The sequence below is a fragment of the Lucilia cuprina genome, chromosome 6, assembly GCF_022045245.1.
Source record: "Lucilia cuprina isolate Lc7/37 chromosome 6, ASM2204524v1, whole genome shotgun sequence".
In the NCBI taxonomy this organism is placed as follows: Eukaryota; Metazoa; Arthropoda; class Insecta; order Diptera; family Calliphoridae; genus Lucilia; species Lucilia cuprina.
The window spans coordinates 8,373,078-8,390,763 of record NC_060954.1 but is presented as its reverse complement, the minus strand read 5'-3'; the positions used below and the strand labels follow the sequence as shown (position 1 = coordinate 8,390,763).

Sequence of the window (17,686 nt, the reverse complement as noted above, 5' to 3'; positions counted from 1 at the left end):
AATGACGAAGGCAGCTGAAACTAAACAATTTAACGGCGTTTTTAAAACAAGTGTATGACAAGTCAGGCTTGGAAATTTATGATTTTAATTTTAAAATGTTCGTACAAAACATAAAATACTATAAATTAACAGGCTAATTTGTAATTACTTATGATAAGTATGTACAGTATCCTGTAATATAGATAAATTTAAATTATATAATAAAGACTATAATTTGATCTTTATTACAGACTATAGACTGATCTATAATAGTCCAGACAATATACCGATCTAAAGTTGATACTATAGACAGATCTATAGTCAATACTTGATACTGTTTCATTTTCCAGATTATAGACAGATCTATAGGCCACTGTTCAGTCCAGACTATAAACTTCAGAGTTTTTTATTAAATTTCAAAACAACACTTCTCTAGGGATCAAAACTTTATATAATTTTAAATATTTATTAAAGAGTAATTAGATAAAAAAAACTAAACATACATATTTATAGTTAAAGTATACTTTATCCCTTTTCATCAACTTAATTCCTTCTACGACGCACCCGCGATATACGCCAGGCATTGGGTTCTTCATATTTATTATAGAGTGGTTCTAAACGTTGATTCTTCTTAAATTTACTCAATTTCGTTGGATCTGAGAATCTAAAGAAGGAGGGAGCAAATTCAACCAACCATTTGGGATCACAAGTTGTTACCTCACGCATATATTCCTTAGTTGTCTGTACCAGTTCATGGTAGATAACCCATTCGGGTTGACGATTAAATAAAGCCGAGGATGGATGTATATACACCACTTGAGAATCGACCAGAGTACGATAGCCCTCTTGAGGATCTTTTTTGGCTGCATTGCGAAAGAAACCCGAACAAATGGCTTTCTGTATACGTACCGAATTTTTACCGGCTGACACCACATCCAGTTTATGTCTGTCCATAATGCCAAGCAATTGTTTACGTACATCCTGTGAGCGTTTGAGCGTTCTAATTTGCACAAAATTCTCATAACACCAGGCATTAGAGAATTTATTATTTTTCCAACTGTTATAGACGGCCAGCAGAGTCAAATGATCACCTTCGATTTGATTAAATTTGGCCTTTTTCTGATCGGCCAAGGCCTGTTTATCTTTGGGTCTATAGAAAACATTTTGCACACTCAACATAGAGACCACGGTTAAGATTTCATCAGAACATTGTAGAGCCACCGACATGATGAGCATTTTTGAGAGATTGGGTTCTAAGGGAAATTCAGCCATTCGCCGTCCCAGACGTGTTAAGAGACCCTCATCATCCAAGGCCGATAGGGAATGCAATTGTTCTAAAGCCATTACTAATGATTCTACCGGTGGGGCATCCATGAAATCGAAATGCAACAAATCATTAATACCCATAGTCTTCAATTGTAAAACAGTGGTGGCTAAATTGGTACGTTGTATTTCTGGTACTGGTGTTGGCAACATTTCATCACGATAAGCTCTTTCCGTATAAAGACGATAACATTTTCCGGGACCAGTACGACCAGCGCGACCAGCACGTTGTTTAGCAGCAGCCTGAAATTAAGCAAAAAAAAAAAACAGTTGAGTATCTTATTCTCGTAAAAGTCTTTAAAATATAGATACGAAATTACGATTATGGACTGGTCTATGTGCTTTCCTGGACTATGTGCTGTCCAATAGTCTAGTAGACGATGGAGTGATATATATTAAGGACTATACACTGATCTATAGCCATAATTAGATACTGACTGATCTATAATCAAGACTAAAGATTGATCTATAGTCAAGATTTGAGACTGATCTATTGTTCAGACTATAGACTTAACTAAAGTCCAGAATATAGACTGATCTATAGTCAAGATTAGAGACTGATCTATAGTCCAAACTATATACTGATCTATATTCTAGACTATAGACTGATCTATAGTAAAAACTAAAGTCTGATCTATAGTCCGGACTACAAACTGATCTACAGCCCAAACTATAGACTGATATTTAGTCAAGACTATGGAATCTTTTATATATCTATCAAGTTCTAACATACCTGCGAAATGGGCGTTACGACCAAAGAATCCATGCCAGTTTTAGAGTTGTACACCTTTTGTTTTACAAATCCTGGATCGACCACATAGAAAATACCATCAATTGTTAGCGAAGTTTCTGCAATATTTGTAGCTATTACGACTTTACGGCTGCCCGGTGGTGCTGGATCAAAAATTCTAGTTTGCATTTCCGACGGTAGTGCAGAATAAACAGGCAATATAATTAATTCGGGTACATCGGGTCCCAAACTTTTCATACGTTCGTATAAAATTTCACATGCCGTATCGATTTCCTCTTGACCGGTCAAGAAAAGTAAAATATCACCGGGCGGTTCTCTCAAATGTATTTGCATGACGGTAATCAAGGAGGCATCTAAGTAATCAGTTTCCGGTTCTTTAGTATACAAAACCTCTACGGGGAATGTGCGACCGGGTATGGTGAAAATGGGTGCCTCAAAGAAATATTGTGAAAATTTCACGGCATCCAATGTGGCCGAGGTGACAATCAGTTTTAATTCTGGCCGTTTTTGTACGGCAGTTTTCAGCAGACCAAATAAAACATCAGTATGTATGGTACGTTCATGAGCCTCATCCAACATAATGACGGAGTAGCCTTTTAATTCAGCCTCTATGAGACATTCTCTTAACAACATACCGTCTGTCATGTATTTTATAGAGGTTTCTGGACTGGTGCAATCCTCAAAACGTATAGTGTAACCCACTTCCTGGCCTAAACGACAACCAAATTCTTCTGCCACTCTCTTGGCTACTGACATAGCAGCCACACGCCTAGGTTGGGTACAGCCGATCTTGCCACGTGCAGTGAAACCACACTCCGCCAAGTATTGGGTAATTTGCGTTGTTTTGCCCGAACCTGTTTCTCCAATAACTATCAGAATTTGATTATCGGTAACAGCCTTAATCAAATCATCTCTTAGCTTGTAGATAGGCAAAGATTGACGTTGCTCGACTAGAGACATGTCAGTCTTCTTGCCAAACGAAGACTTTTTGCCACCAATAACATGTTTTTTCCACTCGGGCACTTCCATGGGAGCCGAACCCATGCCTCGGACATTAGCGGCTAATGTGCGGCTGGAATCTTCATCCGGTAAGGGATCTATCCAATTTTTACTTAGGCCCGTGGGAACCGCATCCATATCTTGTTCTCTTTGCAACATTTTCTGCTCTCTACGCTCTTTTGAGAGAGCCGATTGCATCATGGCGGCTTGGGCCAATGAACCATCGGGATTTTTAACTATACGCACGGGCGATAAGTCATGTAAAGCTCTGCCATGACCCGCCAGAAAGGGAGGTTCTTCTTCAACAATTTCAATTTCTATATCCTCCTCGTCGTCTTCGTCCTTGGCCAAAAGACCAGATTCTTCATCGAAATCGGGCAATTCACTGCGATCTAATACTCCCGAACTGATCATTTGCTTAATTTCCCAACGTTCCGGACTCGAAATGCGTGTGACACGTTTACGTGAATCATCTTCATCATTATCACCACCACCTTGCAGATTTAGCAGAGAAGTTCCTCCTCCAAATGGTCTATCGGGGTTACGATCTTTAAGTTCACTATCTGGCGGGGGAGCATGACTAAGAGGATTCAAATCCTGGCCCGTATCCTGATCAACTTCCTTCATTGAGAGTGATACTTTTTGTCCGGTAACTGACATGACTTTAACCTTAACATTGGAATTTCGATTTACCACCTCAGTGACATCGGTAACACGTCCTTCGGAACGCAGCTGTGAGATATGCACTAAACCCTCCCAACGTTTGCGCAAACCGAAAAGTTGCACAAAACAGCCAAAAGGCACAATATTTGCAACTTTTCCCGAATATATTTTACCAGGTTCTGGATCATCTGCCATGGCCGCTGGTGGTGGCATTTTCTCACGCATTTTCGTTTCGTGAGAACCGGATCTACGTTTACGGTTAGAACGTTCTTTTGAACGGGAACGAGAACGTCTTGATCTATCTCGGGATTTAGAACGTGAACGTCGCCTGCGTTCTCTTGATCTGGAACGTTTTTTGCGTTCATTTTGTCTTTCTCTAGAACGTGATCTAGAACGTCTGTGTCTACGGGCTGTGTCACGCGACCGGGAACGTCTTTGCCTGTCACGAGAACGTGATCTTGAACGTCTATCACGTTCTTTATCTCTATAGCGTTCTTTGCCATTACTGCAGGATGCCTCATTATCTCTATGACGATCACGACTTTTATCCCTTTTACGTTCACGATCACTGCCGCCCCTATGTCTCTCACGAGATCTAGATCTCGAGCGTGATCTTCTATCGGCCTTCTTTCTATCACTCCTTTCACTTTTTGTGGCTTTTGTTTCCATGCCGGGTGCTAAGGCTTCCAGCTCTAGCATGGCTGCATCTACCGCTTCCAATTCCTCCTTATGTATTTTTTCTTTTACCACTTTTTTCTCTTTCTTTTCATCCGGCTCACGGTCATTTTCCTCCTCCGAAGCTGAACTTTCATATGGTGCATCTACTGCACTAAATTTATCATTAGCCAATGCCAAGCCGGGAAACATCATGGCCAAATGTTCCGTTTTACTAGACAATTTATTGGATGCACTTCCACTGCTAGAATCATCCAAAGATTTTGCTTGTTTTCCATCTGCCGAAGGTTTCATTAACTTTATTATACGCTGAAGATTAGAAATTAAAGAATCGGGGAATTCTGCTCCATTTTCTATAAGGGCCTTGCGAAATTCCTCAAATGTGGGATTTTTTTCTTCCAATTCTACTATGAATTCGGCCAAATCTTTGTCATTAATACCCAAGTGATTGTCCAGTTCGGTGCACAACTTGGAGACCAAAGATAAATGTTCTAATTTTTGTAATTCATCCATTTTTTTGTTAATTTTTTCCACTAATTCACCATAATTTTAAAATAAAATACGATTTTTTTTCACACAACGTTTAGCACCGAATGGAAATAAAAACAAAAGAAACAAACAAAATGCTTTCTCTACACTGACAGCTGACAGTCATTTAGATAAAAAGTGATGCCAGATGTAAAATTTGTAGAGGGTAGAAATCGATATTTTTATAGTAGGATTTAAAAAATATACAAATAATATTAAAAAACACAATTTAAATATTTTAAATTTTTATTAATATTTTGTATTTTATAATATACTTTTGCTATTACTAATCTTAAGTAAAGAAATATATAAAATATATATTTTTAAAACCCTCTAAGTTAGCTATCAAATGATGTATAATATACATTATATAATCGCTTTAATATAAAAAAAATATTTATTTTAAATATACTGAAGAATTTAAAATAATGCCCTGGATATTATTTTTGCTACCGATGTATACTTAAACCACCATGGTCGGAGATTATGCCAAACAGTTTAAATATATAGAATAAAAGACTTTTTTCAAATTTAATATGATTTTATTATCATTTTCTGTTAACTAATTATTTTGTAATGCATTACAAACGTCTACTATACGGCAAATTTAATACTAAACTAAAAAGAAGGCACTAACTTATTGCACCAACACTGGACGACACGCTATCATATAGACTGGGAATAGACCTTTAGGAAAACTTTTCTGTTGGCTCATTTTTACTATGCGGAAGCCAGCTTGTTTCAATAGCATTTCATAAGTTTTTAGGGGACGTGTTACCGAGGAATCTGTCTCATCCTTAACCACTTCTTTGGTTTTTGTTACATTTTCTTTAAGTACAAAATGTCCCTCCGGTCTTAAGGTCATGTGTATACGTCTGAAAAACGCCAACAAATCATCATCGGTTAGATGACCCAAAACCCACTGAGACCACACTAAATCGTATTTTTGCGCTGGCGGCACAAATTGTTGCAAACCCATATTGTGTATTTCACCTAAACGATTGGGATAACCCAATGTACAGCCGCTATCTGCAGTACAATAATCTTTAGCTTTTGCAGCAAACGTGGGATCCTGTTCAACCATATCGACTTTTCCAAACATAGGCATAAGTAAATTTTTCGATACGCGTCCTATGCCCGCACCACAGTCCAAAGCATACTTCTTGTGGGCATCTTTAATTTTAAGTTCACGCAGGAAAGCATTTGAGCCCTGGACATCAATGGCATTTATATAGCCTAGACCGCCCAGCATGCCATTTACAGTGGCAGGTACCTCTGACCAATATTGCTGTGCCTTAGTGTAGAATTCCTTTTGAGGTTTTTGAGTTTCGCCATTTTTTTCCTGTTGTGTTAATTGGGTACTTGCTATTTCGGATGTAGTTATTTCCTGCATGTCGACCGTCTTAATGTAATTTTAAATTATAATTGATGAAAATATGTTATGTTTACCTTTTTGCCATTTTTTAAGTCACAAAAGCTATCATTACAAAGTGGCTGTCAGTGTTGGGCTTTTTGAATATAGTGTGTAAAACTAAATTTCCAATAAAATTATATTTCTTCAATTGATGTCGAATTTATTTAATGTGTAAAATAAATCTATTATTTTAGGATTTATATTATATTGTTTGTTTTGATATTTGCTATTAATTTCTTGTAAAATTACATAGATTTAAACAAAAGTCACCAAAAAAATCCCTGTGCTAACTGCACTATAACTAAAGCATGTTTACACTGTTCTTCTTATTTAATTTCATCAGGTATTGGAGAATGTTACCTTGATAAAATTATCGATAACAGAATGATTGCAATCGGGGCATATTTTTTAAATACCGGGAAAAGGTAGCTATAGAATAGTTTACTCTAAACTCTAATAATTCATGTTATTTTACTCAAACTTTGCTCCAAATGCTAATAAAACAAACAATACGCTGGAATATTAATAAAACAAAAAAATCCTTTTGCTTTTGCAAAAGTATCATCTCTATATTACAAACTACTAAGCACTCACACGAAATGATTAACACATGAAATGTCAAATATATTTGACAAGCCTTTCTATTGTTGAGTTTATAAAAGAAGCGACGTGTGTTGGGCGAATCGTAGAAAAATAATTAATTTAAACGTATAAATAAGCTAAAAATTAATAAAAAAAACATGAATTCTCCACCAGTTTTTATAGATTTATCCATGGATGAACAGGTAAAGTATTTATAACAACTAAAGAGGGTAGAAAATTGTAAGCAAACTATGGGACAGGCGAAAAAATGTTGAGGTTATGTTACAAAATTGGCCAAATGGCAAATAAACAATTGCAAATTTGTATGCCTTGAGAATAATAATTCTGTTTTTGTTGTAGGTCCAAGAATTGAGAAAATATTTCAAGAATTTGGGTGCTGAAATCTCGTCGGAAAAATCCAGCAAAGGTGTAGAAGATGATTTACACAAAATCATTGGTGTGTGTGATGTTTGCTTTAAGGATGGTGAGCCCCAACAGATTGATTGCATACTCAACAGTATTGTATCCATAATGATTACGGTAGTTTTTCGAATGTTTTTATAATTGAAGGGAAATTAATATATTTGTTTTGTTTTTTATTTCTATTTGCTATAGATTCCCTTGGATCGTGGTGAAAACATTATTTTGGCTTATTGTGAGAAAATGACTAAAGCTACCAATGTTCCTTTGACAAAAGTGTGTTTGCAGTCCTTGTGGCGTTTGTTTAATAATTTAGACACTTCCTCACCCTTGCGCTATCATGTTTACTATCATTTGGTTCAAGTGGCTAAGCAGTGTGATCAAGTTTTGGAAGTTTTCACTGGTGTTGATCAATTGAAATCGCAATTTGCCAACTGTCCACCCTCAGCTGAGCAAATGCAAAAACTCTACCGTTTGTTGCACGATGTCACCAAGGATACCAATTTGGAGTTGTCCGCCAAGGTAATGATTGAACTTTTGGGCACCTATACCGCTGACAATGCCTGTGTGGCCCGTGAGGATGCCATGAAATGTATTGTTACCGCCTTGGCCGATCCCAATACATTCCTTTTAGATCCCTTGTTGGCTTTGAAACCTGTACGCTTTTTGGAAGGCGATTTAATTCACGACTTATTGTCCATTTTCGTATCCGACAAATTGCCCTCCTATATACAATTCTACGAAGACCACAAGGAATTTGTTAATTCACAGGGCCTGAACCACGAACAGAACATGAAGAAAATGCGTTTGTTAACCTTTATGCAATTGGCCGAAAGCAATCCCGAAATGAGTTTTGAAACCTTGACCAAGGAATTGCAAATTTCCGAAGATGAAGTGGAGGCCTTTGTTATTGAGGTATTAAAGACAAAATTGGTACGTGCTCGCCTCGATCAAGCCAATCGCAAAGTGCATATCTCCTCCACCATGCATCGTACATTTGGTGCTCCTCAATGGGAACAATTGAGAGATTTATTGCATGCCTGGAAGGATAACTTAAGTGCGGTACGTGAAGGTCTTACTCAGGTGTCATCGGTACAATTGGATTTGGCTCGTAGTCAAAAATTGGTGCATTAGATAAAAAAGGGTTTCATAAAAATTGTATCAAAACAAACAAACAAACACACAAAATAAGTTTTATATTTGTCATCAATTAAATTTAATATAAAAAAAACTAGAAATAAAAATGGTTTCTTTAAAAATTCAAGATTTTAAAGAAAACATACAACTTAAAGTCGTTTTTATTAAGAAAATACTTTTCAGGTTTAAACTACTCCTACTTAATGTTATACCTTCCATTTTGTATAACTTTTAAATGCTAATGGAGATTCAATTATATTCGCTGCTTGTTGTCTTTCAAGTCTCATTTAAAGTTCTTCATGAACGCGGGAATGTTGTCGTTCCTTTTCATTGGGATAGGCCCAAAAGTATGAAGGGAAACCACTTATATCACGTTCTCTTTTAACGAACGCAGTAAACGAGGATATGCAGTTACCAATGAAATGATTTGATTGTCCTAAAATGGCTAAATCTAAATGAGGATTATCCTCGGGTAGACGATGTACCGTTATGTTCATACGTTGCAAGGCTGCATTTAGTTCTGGCAACATATGATTATTATCGGAGGCCACAAATACGGAACGTACTTCATTTTTAGGCTGATCTTGTTTAACATTTTTTATAAGTCTCTTTATTTGACGCACAATTAACTCTTTAGAGGGCATACACAATTCTGGATAGAGAGAACCCTTTTCATTGTTATAACCCAAACATTGGGGTGAAGCGAACAATTGCTGACTATCCTTAACATGTTCACACGCTCTCACCCAATCTATGCCATTGCGCAGATGTATACCTATAAACGCCCCTTTGGGTAGGGAATTTTTAATAAAATCTGCTGCCAATGTGCGAAATTTATGATTCCATTTTAAATATTGCTGCAATAGGCGATTTTCATTTTGCACTGGATAACTGGCCGGAGCACCCGTAAAAGCTAATACTGGCCATTGTGAGGCTGGATAACGTTCATTCCATCTTTCGGGCATATTACTGTGATGAACATCAAAGTGTAGAGGACCATAGAATTCGGAACTGCTAAAATCTATAGCAAAGGTATCCCAAAATGGTCCAAAGGGATTACCTTCCTTAGCATGACAACCTGGTATGGTATTACCTTTATTTTGCAAACTTTTACGTTCCATATAACAAAAAGACACTCTTTTCTCTACGGGCCAAAGCTTGGGAGCCAAGTGTTTCATAAAATCTTCCATTAAAATAACACGATGATAGTTTTTTAAAGCTTCCACCGAGAAGTAATTGTTAAAGGGCACCTGTAAAGAACGCATTTCACCACGACGATATTCTACCCAAGGTGGCAATATAAGAGAACGATTTAGAGCTTTGGCAAAAGCTAAAGAACCCAAAAAATGATCAGCCTGATTACCAAAACGTCCTAGAAAGTAAGAAGAAAGTTTATAAAAGCTTTTACTTAAAATACAAAAACCTTACCCATACAGGGACAATAGGCTAAATAACCATTTTCATCTTCCAAATACTCAACTCCAGTGGAGACTTTGGCAAGAATTAAGAAAAACACTAAATACTTCAGCATTTTGTTGGCTTCATTCAAAAATTTTACAATTTTGCTTTTAATATATAAAATGTTATGTAAAGTAAGTTTTTTTATTTATAATTTTTTATTGTTTTATTATTTTTTTTTTACAATAAACAAATCACTTTTTTATTTTTAAAGAATACAAAGGATTTTCCACAATTTCCTGGCAAATGAATAAATCACAGGCACAGTGTATACAGAGGCGTTTCGAGCAATAAATTATTTCCCTCTCTTTCGCACAAAACTATTTTAAATGATGTTTTTTATCTGTATTTTAGATACCTCTTCTCACCAAACAATTTCAAAATCAAACAAAAGCTGATTTTAAACAATTTCAAATGTCAAAAGTTACACCTCTGTATACTTAGTGGAAAAAACCACCGGCAAATAAAACAAAAATAAATAATACTGGTTTTATAAAGGCATTCACCTGATATTGATAACACTTGTATTTATTTTGACAGATCAACAAAATAAAGTTGCCATATGTAAAAAATGACAAGAATTTTTGTAAACGAATAACAAAAATTAAATTTTAATTAAATATTTGCTAATATTTTACAATTTGTAGTTTATATAGACTAATAACATAATTATATGTTATTATCTTCATGTTTTTATATAAAATACAAATACAACTTTTTTAATTCGTATATCGCATTTTAACCAACTTCCCCAGTAAACTTTTGGCTGTTTACCCTATATTAATTGTCAAATCAATTGTTTTGACTTTTCCTCCTCCGCTCTTGAAGAAGAGTGTGTCATACCGACAACAACCAGTAGTTGTTGCAACGTGGAAATTTATTAATTATTTGAAAAAAAGTTCTTATTTATCTAAAAAAAGATAAAATAACAAGTCTTCAAATATGGCCAAACGTCAACAGCCTTCGTGGCAGGTACCCGCAGTCGGCGAAAAACAAAAATTGCGTTTATTCAACAGTTTGACTAGGCAAAAAGAAGAATTTGTGCCACTGGATGGTAACAATGTAACCTGGTATAGTTGTGGACCCACGGTCTATGATGCCTCACACATGGGTCATGCTAGGTGAGGAAATAATTGTTAAAAAAAATTTGCCACAAACTTTTACTAAACTTATACATTTACAGATCTTATATATCTTTTGATATTCTGCGGCGTGTTTTGTCCGATTATTTTGGTTATAATATTCTATATGTGATGAATATAACCGATATAGATGATAAAATCATAAAACGTGCCAGACAAAATTATTTATTTGATCGATATGCTGAAAAATCCAAGAGCGCCCCTTTAGCGGAGCTTTTGCAAGATCAGGCGGAAGTTTTGGCTTTATTTCAGGAAACTTGTGCTAAAAATACTGATGCCGATAAGAAAATAATGTTGGATAAATTATTTGTGCGCATGAATGATGCTGTAGAAGCTTTAACGAAAGCAGTGGCTGGTGGTAAAACCGAAGATATTGCTAAGGCACGTGATGTGTATTTGCAAGAGGCCAAAGATCCCATTTCTAATTGGTTAGATTCTAAAGAAGGTGCTTCGGTTAACGATAATGCTATATTTGAGTCTTTGCCTCGCTACTGGGAGGATCAATTTCATAATGATATGAAATCTTTGAATGTTAGTAAGAAATCTCGATTTTCCTCTTAAAAACTTTTTTAATTTAATTTTCTTTTTTAAATAGATCTTACCACCCGATGTTTTGACTCGTGTTTCAGAGTATGTGCCCCAAATTATAAGCTTTATCCAGCGTATTATTGATAATGGCTTAGCCTATGCTGCCAATGGTTCGGTTTATTTTGATGTCAATGGCTTCGACAATAAAGATAAACACTTTTATGCAAAATTAGTGCCCGAAGCTTATGGTGACACTAAGTCCTTACAAGAGGGTGAGGGCGATTTGTCGGTGGGTGAAGAACGTTTAACGGAAAAACGTTCACCTAATGATTTTGCCTTGTGGAAGGCTAGTAAAGCTGGTGAACCCTGGTGGGATAGTCCCTGGGGTAAAGGACGTCCTGGCTGGCATATAGAATGCTCTGCCATGGCCTCCGATGTATTTGGTCCCACATTTGATATACATACCGGTGGTGTAGATCTTAAATTTCCCCATCATGACAATGAATTGGCACAATCGGAGGCTGCTTTCGATGAGGCAGAATGGGTGAAGTATTTCTTGCATACAGGACATTTGACAATTGCCGGCTGTAAAATGTCAAAATCTCTAAAGAATTTTGTTACCATACAACAGGCTTTACAAAAGCATACACCCTGTCAGTTGCGTTTGGCATTTTTATTGCATTCCTGGAAGGATACTCTAGACTATTCGGAGAATACCATGGAAATGGCCATACAATATGAAAGATTCTTAAATGTAGGCAACTATTATGGGATAAAATTAAGAAATTTCTTAAAATAAAACTAATAACTTCTTTTAGGAATTCTTCCTTAATGTTAAAGACTTAACACGTCATGTCACTTCCGAAGAACCCAGAAGACAATTTGATGCTTGGACTCAGGTGGAGGCTACACTGCAAAGAAAATACAATGAAATACAAACTGCCGTACACAATGCCTTATGTGGTAAGAAGCTAAAAGCTGCCTCCTTTTGGAACGATATTTAACATTTTTCTTTTTTTCTAGATAATGTTGATACTCGTAGTGCTTTAGATTCTATCCGAGATTTAGTATCTGCCGCCAATATTTATATACGTGACAATAAGGGCCGTTTAAATAGTATTTTATTGCGTAAAATTGCCTCTTACATTACTGACTTGCTGCACATATTTGGTGCTATTGCTGGTCCTCGTGGTGGTATTGGTTTTCCTGTTGGTTCGAATTCTGCTGATGGTAATATTGATCTTGAATCTACTGTTTTGCCTTATGTGGAAGCAGCAGCTGTTTTCCGTAATCAAGTACGCGAACACGCTAAAACTTTGAAAGCTAATGAAATTTTAACTTTATGCGATCAATTGCGTGACGATGTCTTACCCCAATTGGGTGTACGTTTAGAAGATAAAGATGGTGGTAAATTTGCAGTAAAACTGGTGGATCGTGAAACTTTGCTAAAGGAAAGGGAGAGTAAAAAGGCAGCCGAAGCAGAACGTTTAGCGGAAAAGGAACGTAAGAAGCAGGCGGCAGCTGAAGCGGCTGCAGCTAAGGAAGCACAACGTAAAGTTAATCCCAAGGAAATGTTTTTAAAAGAAACCGACAAGTATTCGCAATTTGATGAAAATGTGAGTTAAAAGGAAACCAATCTATTTCCTTTGTGTTTTAAAGTTTCACTTATTCACAATATATTTTCTTTATTCCAGGGCCTACCCACTCACGACAAAGAAGGCAAGGAGGTTAGCAAGGGTCAACTGAAAAAATTACAAAAATTGCAGGCTCAACAGGAACAGCGTTATAAGGAATACTTAGCCTCAGTAAATGGAGCTTAATTGAAATGTGGTTCATTGTATATTCTCTCTACTCCCAATAAAACATAACAGAAATTCTTTTCAAACTTTTTTTTTTGTTTTTATAAAATTCTATTTAAATTGTACTTTCCAAAAACACAACTTACGATCATAGGCGGCTGCCACATAAGGCAAGCGATGATGCCAACACAAGCCAGCAAATAATTTTAAAGGAGCCTCTAATAAAGGCACTGAGGTTTTGGTAGAGTACACTTTTATGGTAATATCAGGACGACCCACACTAGCTACCACATATTCTGAGGTGGGAGACATTCGTACAGCACGCCCACCATCTTCATGGATTTGTCTAACATCGGAGGGTGAACAGGGACGTCTAGATAAATCCCAAGTGATAATCTCTCCTGCAGCTAAGGCTGTTATAAAATGGCAATTATTTAAAGACCAGTCGGCGGACATAAGGGGAGATTTGGGTGTCTCCAGCGAAACGATAGCCTGTTGTGATTTTACATTATACATATGCACAACGCCCTTCTTTTCGGCCACCAAAACTTTGTGCGGCTCTTCAGGATGCCATTTCACCGACATGCCAGCCGATGATAGGCAAAATGTTATAACATTTTCATAATGTGATTCCAGACTCCAGATTTTACAGCTGTGATCATCACTAACAGAAGCTAAAAACTCACCTTCACAATCCCAGGCAATATCGTTGACATAATTCGTATGAGCTTTTAAAGTTTGTACAGTATCGGTATTTTGCATATCGGTGCGATAAACTCGCAATAGAAAATCAGCACCGGCAGCACAAAAGGTCACCGTTTTGGGTATGGCCACTAGAGAGGTTTCGGGTGCAAAGCATATGGCATGACAGCGAGTTTCATGGTATATGTCTTTTAAACGTTCCCATTCAAATTGTTCACTTTCGGATTCTTCCTAAATATATATAAAAACAATTCTGTAAATAATAAGGCACAAAAAAATGCTGAAGGAAACTTACAGGAAATCTTACTAAACCCAAAATAAGCTTTTTCTCGGCCGCTATACAAATGAGGTTAGAGGCGAAGTCTGTTTGGCAAATATCAAAACAATTGATTTGCTCAGCAAAATTAAGCATTTGTGTGGGTGGCGTGGTAGTTCTCATGTTTGTTAATGTGATATTTTTATAATATTTATTAATTTTTTTAATTTTAATTTAAAGTTAAATTGAAAACTGTGACAAACAAATAATAATTTTAAACCGGTAAACTTGTTAGAGATGGTAAAATATACTAAACAATTTAAACGATAACTGTATTATTGAGAAGTTATCATCTCTAAGAAAAAATGTCAACAAAGCGGTTGATTTATATTGGCGGCGTTAAAAAATCAAAATAAATACAAATTTCATAAACATATTTGCATGGAATCTTATTGATTTAACAAATTAAAGTTTTAAACAATTAGAACTTCTTTAAATCATATGTATTCATGGACGAGAGTAACAATAAATAATATTTTTTACCATTTTCTTTAAAATTTTAAAATACTTTTTTAATTTTGTTAAAACCTTATTGGTACACCATTGAATCAAAATTTTTTAAGAGTTTCAAATATTTTTGTTGTTGTTGTTAAACTGTTATTATAGCATTATTGTGAAATTTAATATATTTGAAAATTTTCTTAACTATTTGTGGCTATTATTGCAATTTTTGTTGTAATAATTATATTACTTTTATAAGTTATATCCTACATCAATATGGACTTTATTTATCGTTTTAAATTAAACTTTTTATATAAAAATCTATTTCTATAAAAAAACATTTATAAACCCCATTGTTTATTACCAAAATATATCTGGCAACTTTATTATAATTTTAAACATATTGGCATCCTAGTTTTTCCTCTGCACGTGTGTTTTGACGTTGTTTACATTTTTTCCACCAAACAAGTGCGGGTTTTTTTATTTATTTGGTAATTTATAAAAGAAATAAGTCAAATTAATCAAGTATTTAAATAAAAATGAAGTTTTCTTATAAAGTAAGTTGTCATGTTTAAAAATTAAATAAAATATTCTTCTTAAATGTTAAAAATTCTTCATAGTTTTCCAATTTATTGGGCACAATATATCGTAATGGTAATTTGCTTTTTACACCCGATGGAAATTCCATAATAAGTCCCGTGGGTAATAGATTAACTTTATATGATCTTAAAAAGTAAGTTTTATTTAGAAAATTGACAAATTGTATGGTAATTAACTTTAATAAACTTGCAGCAACAAAGCCTCTACCCTGTCCTTGGAATCACTGTATAATTATCAAAGTTTGGCCTTGTCTCCCGATGGCAGTTTGTTGTTGGCTGTCAATGAGCGTGGACAAGCCCAGCTTATAAGTATGGTATCATGTACCGTGATACATCAGCATAAATTTCAACATGCCGTCAAGTGTGTGGCCTTTAGTCCTAATGGTGCCCATTTTGCTGTGGCTATGCAAAATTTGATATTTATTTTTAAAGCTCCTGGTGAGATAACTGGTGAATATAATCCTTTTGTTTTGGAACGTCACTATTTGGGTGGTTATGATGATGTTACTTGCCTCGATTGGTCTTCAGACTCGCGTTTTCTCATAGTAGGCTGTCGTGATAATTCGTCTAAAGTTATAGCCATAAAACATATGAATAAATTCCGTACCTTCATTCTGGGCGGTCATACAGATGCCATGGTGGCTTGTTTCTTTGAAAACAATAGCTTACATGCCAATACTATCAGTCGTAACGGTCAGTTGTGTTTGTGGGAATGTAGTTTGGAACCTTCTGATATAGAAGAAAGAACACGTTACGAACACCAGGATGGACAACAATTATCCTTGCAAAAGAAAAGAACTAAACCCTCAGGCAATGAATCAGCTGAAGAATCTGAAGATGATGTAGAAAATACAGTGGAAAAACGTAATAGTAATATGACTGGTGAAGACAATTTACCCGAGAATATGGTAGATGAGAATGACATTAAAGATGAAGATGTTAAGAAAGGACATCCGTTTTATTATAAAAAATTGGCCCGTCACTATTTGGCCGATGAACCACGTAAAGAACATCGTGATGCTGTCTTGACTACTGCTCATTATAATCGACAAACTAAGGTTTTGGTGGTGGGTTTTAGCACCGGCTCCTTTTATCTCTACGAATTGCCTGAGGTTAATATGATACATTCTTTAAGTATATCAGATTATGCCATTTCCTCGGCTTTGTTTAACAACACCGGCGATTGGGTGGCCTTGGCATCTAGGGAAATGGGTCAATTGTTGGTTTGGGAATGGCAGTCAGAGCAATATATTATGAAACAGCAGGGTCATAGCAGTGAAATGGCTTGTGTAGCCTATTCTCCCGATGGTCAGTATATAGCCACCGGTGGTGAAGATTCAAAAGTAAAATTATGGAACACTCAAAGTGGTTTCTGTTTTGTTACGTTCTCCGAACACACTAGCGGTGTGACTGGTGTACAATTCAGTCGTGGTAAAAAGTTTTTGGTTAGTTGTTCTTTGGATGGTACTGTAAGGGCTTTTGATATAATACGGTAAGCATTGCTGGCTAAATTCCCTTAAAATTATCTTAATCTTCAAATTATTTCAGTTACCGTAACTTCCGTACCTTTACCTCTCCCACCCCTGTGCAATTTTCCTGTGTCGCCATGGATTACTCCGATGAATTAGTAGTGGCTGGCGGTTTAGATGTTTTTGAGTTGTATTTATGGTCGGTTAAATTGGGTACTTTATTAGAGGTAATCAGTGGCCATGAGGGTCCTATTTCTTCTATTGCCTTTGCTCCTGTGGCTTCTTCTTCAACGATGGTTTCTGGCTCTTGGGATAAAACCATTAAAATTTGGAATTGTTTGGAAAATAAATCAGAACATGAAACTATTGATTTACTATCTGATGTTACCTGTGTGGCTTTTAGTCCTAATGGAGAAAATGTAAATTAACTTTTTGGGAATTTATGTTTTGATTCGTTTGTAATATGTTTTTAATTTTTTCTTATAAAGGTGGCTGTGGCTACTTTAAATAGCAATATTGTGGTATTCGATGTTAAAACTGCCTCACAGATAAGCACTATAGAGGGACGCAATGATTTGGATAGTGGTCGTTTGGATACGGATGTTATTACCGCCAAAAAGAATAAATTGGGAAAGTAAGTAAACAACTTGAATAAGAATAGAACAGAACTAGAACAGAACTAGAACAGAACTAGAACAGAACTAGAACAGAACTAGAACAGAACTAGAACAGAACTAGAACAGAACTAGAACAGAACTAGA

General features: G+C 35.8%; 7 protein-coding genes across 7 annotated transcripts; 3 read left to right on the top strand and 4 right to left on the bottom strand.

Moving 5' to 3' along the window:
* Positions 1-412: 412 nt before the first annotated feature.
* Positions 413-5,004, bottom strand: LOC111691226 (ATP-dependent RNA helicase DHX8). The gene is made up of 2 exons (XM_023453881.2): positions 2,036-5,004; positions 413-1,545 (listed from the first exon to the last, which is right to left on the bottom strand). The coding sequence occupies exons 1-2, from the start codon at positions 4,901-4,903 to the stop codon at positions 523-525; spliced, it is 3,891 nt and encodes a 1,296-aa protein (XP_023309649.2). The 5' UTR covers positions 4,904-5,004; the 3' UTR covers positions 413-522.
* Positions 5,005-5,438: 434 nt separating this feature from the next.
* Positions 5,439-6,417, bottom strand: LOC111691221 (alpha N-terminal protein methyltransferase 1). The gene has a single exon (XM_023453876.2). It carries the CDS (start codon positions 6,309-6,311, stop codon positions 5,556-5,558), a length of 756 nt encoding a protein of 251 aa, XP_023309644.1. The 5' UTR covers positions 6,312-6,417; the 3' UTR covers positions 5,439-5,555.
* Positions 6,418-6,957: 540 nt separating this feature from the next.
* On the top strand, positions 6,958-8,619 carry LOC111691231 (eukaryotic translation initiation factor 3 subunit M). The gene is made up of 3 exons (XM_023453885.2): positions 6,958-7,117; positions 7,275-7,454; positions 7,530-8,619. Exons 1-3 carry the CDS (start codon positions 7,073-7,075, stop codon positions 8,466-8,468), a joined length of 1,164 nt encoding a protein of 387 aa, XP_023309653.1. The 5' UTR covers positions 6,958-7,072; the 3' UTR covers positions 8,469-8,619.
* On the bottom strand, positions 8,523-10,359 carry LOC111691232 (GDP-fucose protein O-fucosyltransferase 1). The gene is made up of 2 exons (XM_023453886.2): positions 9,900-10,359; positions 8,523-9,843 (listed from the first exon to the last, which is right to left on the bottom strand). The coding sequence occupies exons 1-2, from the start codon at positions 10,000-10,002 to the stop codon at positions 8,759-8,761; spliced, it is 1,188 nt and encodes a 395-aa protein (XP_023309654.2). The 5' UTR covers positions 10,003-10,359; the 3' UTR covers positions 8,523-8,758.
* A 383-nt stretch (positions 10,360-10,742) lies between these two features.
* On the top strand, positions 10,743-13,484 carry LOC111691233 (cysteine--tRNA ligase, cytoplasmic). The gene is made up of 6 exons (XM_023453887.2): positions 10,743-11,050; positions 11,113-11,602; positions 11,667-12,353; positions 12,418-12,562; positions 12,623-13,215; positions 13,294-13,484. Exons 1-6 carry the CDS (start codon positions 10,872-10,874, stop codon positions 13,417-13,419), a joined length of 2,220 nt encoding a protein of 739 aa, XP_023309655.2. The 5' UTR covers positions 10,743-10,871; the 3' UTR covers positions 13,420-13,484.
* LOC111691234 (nucleoporin Nup37) lies at positions 13,477-14,728 on the bottom strand. The gene is made up of 2 exons (XM_023453889.2): positions 14,396-14,728; positions 13,477-14,331 (listed from the first exon to the last, which is right to left on the bottom strand). The coding sequence occupies exons 1-2, from the start codon at positions 14,537-14,539 to the stop codon at positions 13,510-13,512; spliced, it is 966 nt and encodes a 321-aa protein (XP_023309657.2). The 5' UTR covers positions 14,540-14,728; the 3' UTR covers positions 13,477-13,509.
* A 533-nt stretch (positions 14,729-15,261) lies between these two features.
* LOC124420939 (periodic tryptophan protein 2 homolog) lies at positions 15,262-17,563 on the top strand. The gene is made up of 5 exons (XM_046955409.1): positions 15,262-15,414; positions 15,478-15,590; positions 15,650-16,948; positions 17,005-17,344; positions 17,414-17,563. The coding sequence occupies exons 1-5, from the start codon at positions 15,397-15,399 to the stop codon at positions 17,561-17,563; spliced, it is 1,920 nt and encodes a 639-aa protein (XP_046811365.1). The 5' UTR covers positions 15,262-15,396.
* The last annotated feature ends 123 nt before the right edge of the window (positions 17,564-17,686 follow it).